This window comes from Lemur catta, chromosome 7 (assembly GCF_020740605.2).
Source record: "Lemur catta isolate mLemCat1 chromosome 7, mLemCat1.pri, whole genome shotgun sequence".
Lineage (NCBI taxonomy): Eukaryota > Metazoa > Chordata > Mammalia > Primates > Lemuridae > Lemur > Lemur catta.
In genome coordinates, this window is record NC_059134.1 from 11,301,725 (window position 1) to 11,316,475 (window position 14,751).

General features: G+C 46.5%; 1 protein-coding gene across 3 annotated transcripts in view; it reads right to left on the minus strand.

The window, feature by feature from the left end:
• The window catches only part of GLB1L2 (galactosidase beta 1 like 2), a 46,784-nt gene that overhangs the window by 27,075 nt on the left and 4,958 nt on the right, over nucleotides 1–14,751 (minus strand). For all 3 annotated transcript variants that reach the window (XM_045555619.1, XM_045555618.1, XM_045555617.1), the window contains exons 2-5: nucleotides 8,689–8,886; nucleotides 7,240–7,308; nucleotides 6,539–6,634; nucleotides 4,790–4,898 (exon numbers count right to left, since the gene is read on the minus strand). In XM_045555619.1, the coding sequence (XP_045411575.1) occupies nucleotides 4,790–4,898; nucleotides 6,539–6,634; nucleotides 7,240–7,308; nucleotides 8,689–8,886 (472 nt within the window). The remainder of the gene's footprint in view (nucleotides 1–4,789; nucleotides 4,899–6,538; nucleotides 6,635–7,239; nucleotides 7,309–8,688; nucleotides 8,887–14,751) is intronic.

The following is a 14,751-nucleotide window of genomic DNA, read 5'->3' on the forward strand; positions in this document are numbered from 1 at the left end:
AAACAAAAATACAACAAATTTACGGGATGCAGTGAAAGTGCTAAGAGATAAATTTATAGCTGTGAATACATTTAAAGGATGAAAGGTCTCACATCAATAACCTAACTTTATACCTTAAAAAAACAGAAAAAGGGAAACAAACTAAATTCAAAGGTGGCAGAAGAAAGGAAATAACAAAGATTAGAACAGAGAATAAAAGAAAGAATACAAAAATAATAAAAAAAATAACAAAACCAAGATTTGGTGTTTTGAAAAGATCAACAAAATTGACAAACTTTCAGCTAAACTAAGAAAAAAAGAGAAAAGACTCAACTAAAATCAAAAACAAAATAGGGGATATTATTGCTGATTTTATAGCAATAAAAAGAGAGGAATATGTACAATTGAACACCAACAAATTGAACACCCTAGATGAAACAAATTCCTAGAAACATACAAAGTGCCAAGACTAAATCATGAAGAAATAAAAAATCTGAATAGAACTATAACTAGTAAGGAGATTGAATGGGTAACCAAAAACCTCAAACAAAGAAAAGCCCAGGACCAGATGGCTTCACTGTTAGATTCTACCAAACACATAAAGAAGAATTAACACCCGTCCTTCTCAAACTCTTCTCAAAAATTGAAGGGGAAAAAACATTCCTTATTCTATGAGGCCAGAATTACCAAACCAGACAAAGACACTATAGGAAAACTAAAGACTAATATTCCTTATAAATATTGATGCAAAAATCCTCAACAAAGTAATAGCAAAATAAATTCAGCAGCATATTAAAAGGATTATTAACACCATAAACAAGTGGGATTTATTCCTGGAATGCAAGATTGATTTGACATACAAAAATCAGTCAATGTAATCACATTAACAAATTAAGAAAAAAAACATAATGATCTCAATTGTTGCAGAAAAAGCATTTTACAAAATTCAGCACTCTTTCATGATAAAAATACTCAACAAACTAGGAATAGAAGGAAATTACCTCAACATAAACAGGCCATTTATGAAAAGCCATAGCCAGCATCATACTCAATGGTGAAAGACTGAAAGCTTTTCCTCCTAAGATCAGGAACAAGACAAGGATTCCTGCTTTTGCCACTTCTATGCAACATAGTACTGGAAGTCCTAGCCAAAGCAATTAGGCAAGAAAAATAAAAGCCATCCAAATTGTTAAGAAAAAAGTACACTGATCTCTGTTTGAAAACAACATTATCTTAAATGTAGAAAATTATAAAGATTACACATACATACACAAAAATTATATAGCTAATGAATCCAGCAAACTTGCAGGACATAAAATTAATACACAGAAATCAATTTTTTGTATAAAATATCAATGAACATTTACACTTACAATAGCATTAAAAATAATAAAATACTTACAAGTAAACATAACCAATAAGGTACTATAAAATGATGCTAAAAGACTATAAAGAAGACACCAATAAAAGGAAAGATATCCTGTGTTCATAGACTGGAAGACTTCATATTGTTAAGATGTCTATTCTACCCAGAGTGATCTATAGACTCAATGCAATCACTATCAAAATCTCAAAAATGTTTTTGCTGAAATAGAAAAAGCCATCCTAAAATTCATAGGGCCTCTCAAGGGATAATGAATAGCCCAAAACAATGCTGAAAAAGAACAAAGTTAGAGGTCTCACACTTTCTGATTTCAAAATTTACCACAAAGCTACACTAATCAAAACAGTGTGATAATGGCATAAAGACAGACATATGGTGAAATGTTGTTTTTTCTTTTTTCTTTTAGAGAAGAGGTCTCACTCTGTTGCCCAGACTAGAGTGCAGTGGCATGATCATAGTTCACTGTAACCTTGAACTTCTAATCCTCCTGCCTTAGCCTCCCTAGCAGCTAGGACTACAGGCACACAACACCATCCTCAGCTAATTTTTCCATTTTTTTTGAGATAGGGTCTCAATATGTTGCCTCGTCTGGTCTTGAACTCCTGGCTTCAAGTGATCCTCCCACCTCAGACTTCTGAGTCACTGGGATCACAAGCATGGGCCACCACACCCAGCTCTGGTCAAATGACTTTTGACAAGGGTGTCAAAGCCATTCAGTGGGGAAAAGTTGGGAAAACTAAATATTCACATGCAAAGAAAATAAAATTGGATTCTTACCTTGCACCGTATATAAAAATTAACTCAAAATGGATCAAAGACCTGAGCACAAGAGCTAAAAAAAGTACAAAACTCTGAGAAGAAAACATAAGACAAAAGTTTCATGACCTTGGATTTGGCAACGATTTCTTGGATATGGCACCAATAGCAAAGACAACAAAAGAAAAAATAAGTATGTTAGACTTAACCAAAATTAAAAACTTTTGTGCATAAAAGGATCCTATCAAAGGAGAAGGCAACCCATGGAATGACAGAAGATATTTGCAAATCATAGATAAGGAATTGATATTCAGAATATATAAAGAATTCCTATAACTCAACAAAAAAAGACGAGGTTCAAAAATGGGAAAAGGATTTGAATAAATTTTTCTCCAAAGATATACAAATGGCCAATATGCACATGAAAAGATGCTCAACATCACTAGTCATTAGGGAAATGCAAATCAAAACCACAATGAGATACTACTTCACACCTATCAGGATGGCTCTCACCAAATACACAGAAAATAACAAGTGTTGGTAAGGATGTGGTGGAATTGGAATGCTTGTGCATTGCTGGTGGGAATGTACTGTGGTACGACTTCGTGGAAAACAGTATGGCAGTTGCTCAAAAAATTAAACATAGAACTACAATTTGATCCAGCAATTTCACTTCTAGATATATTTGCAAAAGAATGAAAGCAAATACTCAGAAAGATATTTGTACATCCATGTTCACAGAAGCATTCTTCATAGTAGCCAAAACACGGAATCAGCCCAAGTGTCCATTGATGGGTGAAATGGATAAACAAAATGTGGTGTATACATACAGTGGAATATTATTCAACATCCAAAAGGAAGGAAATTCTGACACATGCTACAACCAGGATAAACCCTGAGAACATTATGCTAAGTGCAATAAGCCAGTCATAATACTATGATTCCATTTATATAAAGTAGCTAGAAGAGTCAAATCCAGAGAGACAGACAGCAGAATGGTGGTTGCCAGAATCTACAGAAAGGGAAGAATGGGGATGGGTACAGAGTTTCAACCCAGGAAGATGAAAAAGGTCTGGAGATGAATAGTGGTTACAATGGACTGAATGTCTGTGTTCCCTAAAATTCATATGTCAAAATCCTAACCCCAATGTGACAGTGTTAAGAAGTGGGACCTCTGGGAGGTGATTAGGTCATGAGGGTGGAGCCCCCATGAATGGAATTAGTGCCCTTATAAAGGAGACCCCAGAGAGCTCTCTCGCTGCCATGTGAAGATACAGCAAGAAGACAGGAAGACAGCCATCTGTACCCTGGAAAGAGCCTTCACCAGACACCAAATCTGCCAGTGCCTTGATCTTGTACTTCCAGCCTCCGAAACTGTGAGAAATAAATGTCTGTTGTTTGTAAGCTGCCCAGTCTGTGGTACTTTGTTATAGTAGCCTGAACCAAGATTGTGGTGATAGCTGCACAACAATGTGAATGTACTTAATGCCACTGAACTACACACTTAAAAAATGGTTAAAATGGCAAGTTTTATCCTATATATTCTTTACTATAATAAAAAATAAATAAAATAAAATAATATGTCATACCGGGGGCGGGAGAGCTTTGGTATTCCATTTCCATGTCTATGAGTGCCTCAAAGCCACAGTCCCAGGGTGGCCTTCCCCACTGTCCCCCACCCACCTGGGGCACTGGCCGCCTGCTGCTATAACCTGCTGAATCGTGTCTGCAACCCCATCTTTCCTGCACAACCCGGGCTAATAACTTCCCGGCTTCTTGATTCTTTCATGATTAGGGCTGCCAGATTTAATAAATAAAAACACAGGACACCCAGTTAAATTTAAATTCACAATGGATAATTTTTTTAGTGTGAGCATGGCCCATATGATGCTAGGGATATATTTATACCAAAAAAATTAATCCTTGCTTATCTGAAATTCAAACTTAACTGGGTATCCTGTGTTTTATCTGGCAGTTCCCTTTATGTGTGCTGTGAATATTCTAAACTATTGACTTAAGAGCAATTTTTACTGATGTACTAATTTTTTATTGACGTACTAATTTCTCAGAGTCACTCTTCATGCTTTTATAAAGCAACTGGATTTATTTTTCCCATTCCTGCTTTTTTATTGTTTCCAATTATTACATAACATGTTAAAATAGTTTCCCCCTAAAATTTATTTTAACACATATGTTTTCAATAGCAAATGTATACCATGCAGCACCCTTTTGGTAGCAGAGAGAAGTACCTTGAGAAGTCATCAACTGGAATTTTATAATTTACAAGAAGAATTTACAGAAAGTCCTGCTGTCTTGTATGCAAGGGCTGATCCACACGTGCTCCTCTCTGTGCAGAACTGAGCCACTGTGCTACTGGGACGCTGATAGACGAGTATTCTCGGTTATCAAGACATCCCTCTCTACCCATCGCCAGTGCAGCTCCAGCACTGCATGGAGCCATGTGGTCCCTTACACCTGTCTGTCCTTTCACCACTGCACCCACCTGAGACAACACTGAAACACACAGATCTTTCAAAGACAACTACTGCAAGCCCCTCCAACTGACTGTGATCTCAGTCCAGGGGGAAGAGTGTGTTCCTGTACTGAAAAGAAGGGTGAGCCCTAGTGGGAAGACAGGTGAGGATCAAAGAAGAGTCGCTTTGCTTGTACCTGGAGTGGCACCACCCTGGACATCAGGTGATCGAAATAAAGGTCCACTGCTTCGGTGAAGCCCTTGTAGGTTGTTCTCAGCCTCATGCCAGGGTCTTGGAGTAGCCAGCTGGGAGTGAAAAGGGAGGGAAGAGGATATTAGTGTCACGGCCGTGGGTCTGCTGTGGCCAGCTGGTGGCGGAGTGCTCAGGAATGACCCGTTCCCACCCCCACCTCACTCAGCCTGGATCTGGGAGACCGTACAAGCTGACGTGTGCAGCCACCACCCGCACTCCTGAGGCCTTCCGTCCCAAAGACACAGCCCTCAGGGAAGCTCATTTCCAGCTTCACGGGTACAGGTGCTGGCTGCCAGGCAGTGAGACAGCTTTTCACAGGCCCAGTCTTCCAGCATTTATTCTATGATCCCAGTGCAAAGTGGGGAAGGTAAAAGGGTTAGACATCACTGGGGCTGGAGAAGGACATGGACACAACCTTCCAGCCTCGCCCACAAACACAGGCCTGATGGGGAGGCTGCAGGCTGACTCCTGGCACTGGCCCTATCCACTGCGCGGGGCTCTCTCCACCTGTCTGTTGTGATCCCAGACTCCCCGGGGGAACACAACACTATGGAGCGGTTCACCAGCTGGAGTCAGGGTACTTCTTCTCACTTGAAGTTCCGAGACAACGCTCACATTTTCTAACGGAAGATTCTGGGACACTCTGGCCCTGATCTGGGAGTCCTGAACAGGGTCGGGGAATTATCCAGTTTGTGTTGGTAAAACAGCGGATGAGGAGAGAGCAGTTTCCTCCAGACTGACGCCTCCACATTGTTTCGCATCAAAGGGGGCCGGTTTCTCCCAGAGTGTGCCCCACATGCCCCCTCTCAAACGAGCAGGTGCCACGGCGGGGGGTGGGGGGTCTGAGTGCCAGAGCTCCCCCCTGCTTCTGGCTAAGACCCTTAAACCCTGTCGTCCTCCTGTGCCCGGCTCCAGCTGAGCCCCAGGAAATCGCTGACTGCGGCACAAAGATTCCTAATCCGGGGGGAGGGGAGGGCACGGCGTTCTGCTGTGTTCACAGCCTTGTCCGGGCACGACTGCCAGCTAGGAACTAGCCCGGGTGTGGAGGACCTGGAGGCAGAGGCTGTGCCCCGGAGGGCAGGTCGCGCTGGAAACAAGGAGGAAAACAGGAGCGCACAGGGAATAGCATCAGCCCTCTCCCCCTTGGGGCAGCGTGGGGTGGGGAGCCCGGTCTAACAGAGAGGAGGGAAAGATGATGCCTATTAACAAGGAAACCTTCATGGCAGTAATGATGAGGGCAAGGAATGAGTGTGGTCCCAACTCATTCCTGACCAGACTTCCCATCCAGCCGCAGAATACTGTACCAACATCAGCCAAAGCTACACCCTACAAGAGTGTTAGCTAGGGCCTCGGATGTCAATTCGTTTCTCTTATACTTTATCAAAATACTTGGACTCTTCAAAGCATGCTTAATAACATCCCTAAGAAATACACAGAGCAGGGCTGGTTGTCCCCTTTTGAAGACAGGGACAGTGAGGTCCGGAGCATACATGACCCGCCCTAGACAAAGAAATCCACATGACTTTACCAGGGCAGTAACTGCAACATCATCCAAAATGACCCCCTTGGGGTGCCACTTATTCTGAAAAGGAAGCTCAGTACAGAATGAAAACTGTAATTAAAAAGCAAAACTAGACCTATGTGTGCGAACATTTTACACCAGCACACAGGAGCCCCCCACAGCCCCACACACCTGGGCAAGCCCCCGAGGTCGATCTCGCTGCAGATGTAGGGGCCTGGACGCAGGATCACCCACAGCCCGAGCTCCGCAGCCAGCAGGACAAAGGCCCTGGGGAGGTAAACGAGTCAGCACCTGCCATGACGGCCCACGACAGAGGCTGGTGGGGGGAGCCCAGCTCCTCTCCTCGCCCCCCTCTCAACCAGGCAGACAGCCTGCGGGAAGCCAAGGCTCCGCCCACCCCACACAGCAGGAATCCCCCACCAGGCTGAGGCCAGAGCTGCTCCCAGCCTCAGACCATCCACACAGCCCCATCTGGGCCCCGAGGAGGAAGGCGTCAGATGGGACACGGGGGGGGGGGGGGGCCGGGGCTTAACAGTGAACCTGACCCCAATGGCCCTGCTCCCCTAGAGACGCAGCCCCTGTCCTAGCACAGGTGCTGGACCCTCCTAGGGAGTCGGGCAGCACCCAGGGTCTTCGGCCCCTCTGGGCTGCCGTGGAGAGTGGGGCCCAGAGGCTGCAGGCCCAGCCCCGCGGGGTGACAGGTCACAGCTGGGAAGCATCTGGGTCCTGGGCACAGGGCCTCTCACAGTGTCCTGAGAACAAGCTCCAGATGCAGGTCCCTCTCTGGTTCTCTGTAGGTCCTAATCCACCCTGAGCAGCCACCTCTCTGCCCCCTCCCCGGGCCAGGTCGCAGAGGCAGCAACGCCACGTACTCCAGGTCCAGGTTCCCGGAGAAGTCAAATCTGCCTCTCTCCGGCTCGTGCAGGTTCCACGGGACGTAGCTGTAACAAAAGAGATAATTACAGGCAGGAGCTTGTCATTCTTTCCACTTCACCTCCCAGATTACCTTCTTTATTCTTAAAAGTACGATGGCTGCAGGTGTGTTTCTTATGACTTTAGGACTGGAACCAAGAACCGACTGAACAGAATCCAGGCCAGCCCGGCAGGACTAATGTCTCTTAGCAGAAGGGGAGAAGGTCAACAAGGTTCGGGGTCAGCTCTGTGACCCCAGGTCAGCCTGCCATCCCCACTCCTCATCAGAGAAGAAGAAGTAACTTTATTGGAAGAGGAAACCTTAGTTATCAGTCCTGTCACTTACTGAAGCAGCCAGAATTCAACAATTTGCAACAGAATGAAGGTTCTAACTCTAAGAAGGTAAGGAGATGAAGTAGACTCTTGAAGAGGCCCAACTCCAGAGGCTGGAGGGACAACAGCTGCTCTTCTCCCAGACCCCCCCCCCACTGCTGGCTTCTGCTAAAGCCCCTCCAACAGCAAGAAATAGCCCAGGTGAGGCGGGGGAGGCAGTCCAGCTTCCAATTCGGACGCTGGAGTTCTGTCTCAGCAAACCCAGACTGCCCTGCTTCCCAAGGCCCCCTGCAATGGACACCCTGCACTGTTCCTACGGCCTTCAGGAGTCCTTTCTGAGTCATGGCTCAGAACATTCCAGTCACTCTTCTAGGAACTGTCTTCAAAATCAGTTCACAAACCACCCAAGAAAATCCATGTCCTTGATTTATAATCACATATTTTTGCCTGAGAATGGAACCATTCCAGCCTGGTCACCCATTTTTAATTTACAGACTGAGAATCAAGTATCTGTCGGCAATTTAGAAAAAAAAGGAAAATCCACGAAAATACCATGATTATTCACACCTGAGAATATTTTGTAAATGATTCACACACTCAACATTTCACGGAGTGCCTGCCACGTGCCAGTCGTCACGCGAGGTGCTGGGACGATAACCATAGCTTTGTCAGGGTTATTCCACAAGAAGAGTGCTGAGAGTTACCCATGGAGAGCTGCTCAGGCAGCTATTCTGAAGAAGACCACACTCACTTGCTGTATAAACTGGGGGTATGGAGATTGCTTGTGAAAAAAAAAATTGTTCACTATCATTGAATCACCTCCTACATCTACACTCACCTCCTTCACTATATTCCTTCATACCTTGCTTCTTTGGTTCCTCTAGACCTCATATGCACATCCCTTCATGCCTATCACTTGGGAGCTTGTGGGGGTGAGGAGGAAGGGGCACCCTGACCCTTCAGCACTAAGCAGAGGGCTGGGGCTGCCTCCTCCTCTTAAATCTTTCCACACGCACACACCAGGTGCCCTACTTGGTAACCAGGCTTGCTGGCCAGGGGTGGGGCAGGGCACGCACGTGGTGAGGGTGTTCAGGCCACAGGCTCTCATCTTCAGCAGGCGGTCCCTCCAGTATTCCTTGGGCACCCGGAAATAGTGGATGGAGCCCCCGAAGATCCAGAAGGTGGAGTCCTCCAGCATAAAGTTCTGGCCTTTTGCCTGCAGCCCGTACTCCCGCTGTGGCAGCCACGGAGGGATCAGGGTACTCCAGTCCCACCTGAAAAGAGACAAGGCATTCCTGGAGCCTCGGAGCTCCCCGGCAGCAGGGGCTGGGGCACAGAGAGGAGATCGGCTTCCTGCACAGGCCCTCAGCAATTCTTTCTAAGGAAGCCCTGCTTCCAGGGTAGCCAGGAGACGTGCCCACCCTCCGACTCGGCCCAACCTTGGAAAGGGTCTTCCTTCAGCACCATTCACTCGGCTGGGCCCAGCTGCAGGGGAAGGACAAGCCGATGCCGCAGCCAGGGACAAAGCAAACACAGCACTCAACATGAAGACTGGTGTGCTAAGAGGAGAGAGGATGAGGCAGTCGCACTGGGCAGGAGGGTGTTCTCGGGGAGCTGAGAGGCTGCTGTCTCGTTGTGACCCAGGAGCAGGCGCTGCACACAAGCTACCATGGCCAGCTCTTCCGGGCCATTGCTCTAAACACAAAAGCAGCAACTACTGCACACAGTACCTCCGAGCCCCCTCACGGTCACAGCTGCCCGACTCGAGGTGCAGATACCTGGAAAGAGGCATCTGGGTTAAACAACATCATCATTTATTCATCAACCAGACTTCCAGGTCTTAACTATTTTCTGAAGATCAAGCATCTGCCAAGAGATAACCCGGCATGGCACAGTGCCATCCGGGAAGGCTGCTGGAAAGTTTCAGCCCGTGACAAAGTACCTCTTGGCATCTTGCAGTGGCTGACGGGAGCCCCTCACATTGATCCCAGCAACTCAGTGCCCACAGAATCCCTCCCTCTTGTCTGCCTAGACTCCTGAAGGCCGTGAAGAAGTTGGGGAGGTGGCAATTTCCAGCCAGGAAGTTTAGGAAAGTTGGAGACAGAACAAGAGAGTGAGTGAGTCTGGGGCAAAAGCAGATGTTAGCTGGTGGCTTTTTCCTCACCCAGTCCTCACTACAGCTCCTGCACTAGAGGGCAAAAGCTCCCTAAGCCGAGCTTTACAGGAGGGACTGGGGCACATTTGAGGGCCCAGATGGCCCGAGATGGGGGAGCAGGAATCCAACAGGGCAGGTGGCACAGACGTCACTGACCACTTGGGACTTTTGTCTAGGGCCACTCACGGGCAAACAAAATTATTTTTCACCTACTCCTTGCTCCTCACAGCCCCCAGGCTTCAGAGCCCACACTGAGTCTACGGGACTACAGTTCTGCTGCTTTACAGACGGAATGGCCATCTGCGGATCCTCATCAGCATGCTGTTTTTCTCTAAAGTAAAAAGGTCCATGTTCCATGTGTGACTTGCAAATAACATTTTAGGACACCGTTTTTCGAAAGGACAAGCTATGTGGGGGAGTAAAACAAAAACAAAATCTGGAAGAGGAAGATCTGGATGTGAGTCCTGGCCCGCTCTTGGTAGCACTGTCACCTGGGGGTAGTGACACCAGCTCTGAGGACAGGAGGGCCAAAGCCTGTCCCAACTGCTCAGAAAGGCTGCTGTGAGGGCCAGGTACAAACGAGACACTCCATGACGTACAGTGCAAGAGTCTTACCATTATTCAAAATAAATTTATTTTAGCATGCTTTTGCATATTAGAGAGAATAGCCTCAGTGGGTTTTACGTCTCAAATATGGAATAATCCCAACCCTTCCATTTTCCCCATTTTAATATATATTTTATGTGCTAAATTTTGTGCCAACCCATCTTATTACAATTTCTAAAAATTTACGATGAAAGAATCCGTACACTGGAATCCTATCAGACCAACCCAGCCCCTCCGCTGGGGGTGGCCAACTCCAGCTGCCGGCCAAATCCAGTCTGCCTTCTGTCTTTGTGCAGCCTGCAAGCCGAAAATGGTTTACACATTTTTAAGCAGTTGGAAAAAAAACCCAAAAGAATAATATTTGGGGACACAAAAAATTATGTGAACTTCACATTTCAGTTCACAGTTTTATTGGCACGCTGCTGCAGCCATGCATTGACTCAGGTTGTGCTAGAGACTGTGCAGCCTGCAAAACCGAAACATTCACCCCCACTCTCCCCACTCTCACAGGTGAAGCCCTGGGCTGCCAAGATGAGGGCTCAGGGTCCCCTCTGGGCCACAGTCTGGGCCTTCCTTTGATACCTCCTGCCTTCTCACCAGGCTCTTTCCTTTAGCTAAAAGCTCCTGACTGTTCTGGCTTTGTCTGAAGTTCCCCACAGCTCAGACACAGGAGAGTTTGTGCCTCCTTTGGTTTTGACCACACCTGCTCCAAAGAACGCTCTGCCTCCTGCCCAGCCCTCCCTGCCCACCGCTCCTGAGCTTCCTCCAAGGTACTTGCTGGGCTCACTCTAGGCTAGTATGAGTAAAAACCAGATGGACAGATTCTTTTCTTAAAGATAGGGTCATTTTGACAGTTTGGTGGTGAAAACACACACACACACACACACACACACACACACACACAATCACATTGTTTTTAAAGACAGTGTTAATACAATTTAGCAATCACTCCACCAGGCAGCAATTCTTGTTTTATGGCCAGAACTTCATCAGCACAATCTCTAATTACCAAAGCACACATCACTGATCCCAATTTCTGTTCAGGGGTGTGAAAGCCTCCCCTCCCCAGCCTGCTCAGTGCAGAGCTGCAGGCCGGGGTGCAGGTGCCTCTCGGGGACCCTCATTCCAATACAGTCCCTGCTAGTAACAGGCACCCTTAATCTGTCCCCTTGTCGATGACTAATCATCACGAGACCTCCCTGTAGGCTCCTCCAGGTGTGGTCTGCAAACAGCAGAGCATCTTCATCTGCAGCTTATTAGAAATGTAGAAACTCGGGCCTTACTTGAGACCTACTGAATCAAAATCTGCATTTTAACCAGAGCCCAAGGTTGAAGCGTGAGAAACACCAATCTATATCTTCTCCTTTGATATATGTACATACTGCCTCACCCTGGGTAGAGCTTCTCTTTGATAGTGTCTTTATATCCTACCATTTTCTGGATTTTTGAAAACATATTTCTTCTCAGCGTTAAACAAGAGGCATGGAGTAAACATTGCAAATGAAAAAATCTAGCTGTTATCAAATTCCAAATTCTGGAGAATTCAACTGTTTCCTTCCTGGAAATTTTCTGGTAGGCTACTAGACAAGTTGTCAATCCCTTAATAAAAGGGATAAATTCACTAAGAAAATGAGGATGATAAATGTTGGGTTTCTCCAAGGAATTCACTGTGAGAAAATGAGATGATACAAGTGAGAGCTTCATAAACAACAAAGCACCGTGCAAATGGTTATTAACACTAATAGTGATCATTAATACTAATGATCATAATATTAAGAATACCCCCATAATTTCCTGAGCAACTCAGTGATAATAAAATAAAAGAAGTATCAACTGTGTGGTTACATTTGGTTGGTTTAAAGGTCAGAGAGATTTTACTCCTAAATTCGGCTTGATACCAAGAAGCTAACCCAATCCTAAGGAAATCCAGTGTTGCTGTCACTTTCCCTAGTGAGTTCATTCATGGTGAATCTTTCTTCAATGAAACCAGGGACACCTGCCTTCTTTCCAGCTGGGGCTTATATTAACATCTTCTGGCATTTCTGTTGCCTTTGTATCTTGGCTTCACTTTAGGGTGACTTCTCAGGCCTCCAATACACTGGACAGCAGGCCCAGGCCACTGACCTGACTTGTTCTGCTCCTCCACCCGGTGAGGAGGGCAGCCACAGTCACGCTCTGCGGTGACGTTCCTGCAAGAAGGCATGTGTGTCAGGACTTCTGATGGGCTTCACACAGTATAACAAGCCCTCTACACCTGTGCCCACCAATTTCCTTTTGGCAAGTGGAAACGGCACACACTGTTCATGCTGCAGGCTGTGCAAGCTACAGACACAAAAAAGTGGGTTGTGATGGAAACATTAAGCAGAGGACACAGGTCTTGACTTCCACTGCATTTGTGGTGAGGAATTCTCATCCAGCTGTGCCTGGTGAGGAAGAAGGGCAGAGGATGACGCCTCCTATGGTACTTTATTTTTGATCACTGAGGTGGAGGGTGAGGACAGAGAGTACAGGGCAGGCTCCAGTGGGCAGGATGCCCCCGGGTATGATAAAAAGTGCTAGTGGATATGTGTGGATGGAAAAGGGCAGATGCGAGGTGCAAGGTCACCACCTCTTCCACTCAGAACGGGCCCACAGATTGATTGTCAAGTTTCAGAGAGGGTCCTGCAGGGCAGATGGGTGGGAGGAGAGCCACACCCAGTCACTTCCTGGAAGGATCTCCTTGAGTGAGGTGTGCTAATCAGCATGGTCTTGAAATGCCTCCTGCCACTCCAGCAGGCACACTTGCCTCACCTGCAGATCCTGCAAACACCGATCAGTGATCGGTGGGGCTGGGAGGCCTCAATGGCGCACAGTCCCCTCCTTCAGTAGTCTGTTCTACCATGCAGACTATGACCAGATGCGGCTGGGCCAGGATCCACACACCCAGGCACAGCAGGGACAGCACTGTGAACATCTGGAGTACGATGACCCCCAGCTGAGACCAGGCAACACTCAGGCACTCTGAGGCTGGCCAAGGGTATGGGCCAGCAGGGACCTGAGGTAGGAGCTGCAATGACAGCTGTTCAGTTCCCAGAACGTAAGTCCTTGCTGGCCCCGAGGGTTGGTTATTGTGGCACTATATGTAACATGTACTTGCTTATCTTACATGACAGCTCACAAATTCAATTTCCAGGTACACTGTGACCCTATTAGGGCCTCCCTAAGCAGAGCTTCAACTGAATCCACGTCCAGGGCATCATATTAAGATGCTGACAAAGAAAACACTCACCTCTACATTCATCCAAGTGGACATGCCAGAGACCATTATTTAGATGACAGACATGTTAAACTGCCCACAAGACACCATCATACATAGAAATTTCCTCACTCGAGTCTAAAATGCAAAATTCTATTTGCCTTCTCAAGATTCCAACGTCCTTGGACATCCTGGTCCCCTAAACTGTCTGTTCGAAGATATTTCAGTCCCACCAGCCAGTAGCCCTGTTATTTCTGCCCTCAACAAGGGACTTTGAGGGCCTAAGGAAGGAACTTTTGGGCCCAAGCTGGTGCCCTTAACACTCTGCTCCAAAATATTGCCTCTTGGACCAATCCTTGAGCCCCAGGAACTTCGGTCCCAGGGAAATGGAACTCAGTCCCTGTGTTTGGCCCAGCTTCCTGGATCTGGGCCCAATGCTGTGGGCTCCTGTTTCACTGTGAGAGGCATTAAATATGCCCAAACAGCTTGCGGCTTCCACTCTCAAAGCAAGCTCACACATTTTGCAGAGATGCGAGGCCCCCAGCAAGAGGTCCACAGCCCTCCTGCAGTTGTAGCACCTCTGCCCTTCCCTCCAAAACTGCTCCCAGGTAAGCCAGGAACCCTGGCCTAGCACCCAGGCTCTGATCCAGGGACACATTGTCTAAATATTGCAGGAAGTGAGTACCTGAAGAGAGTTTACTAGACAAAAACCTTGAGAGCCAATAGTGAAACAACGAAAGCCCTCATTAGTAATCAACCACATTACAACAGTAACAATAACAAAAAGTGTCCTGATGTTATGCGATGCTGTACTTTTATACTACTTTGGGAAACTTTTCCACTGATAGCATCATAAGTAGCAAAATTACTATATCTCAACCTAGAGAGAAGTGAAAACTTTGTTAGATAGCTCAAAAGGGCTCTACTCTTGGTAACAAGCCTCTGGTCTTGGATGTGCTTGTAGAGCCTAAATGAAATGATCTCATGAAACAGAGAACACCATAATTATGTTAAATATTTTTTTAAATCTACCCATCCCATGGAACTTAGCTACAAAGATACACAAGCGATAAGCTAGTTCTTACAAGATGCAAAGAATCTATACTGCCCCTATAGAGGAGAGCTCAGAATCTCCTTTACACT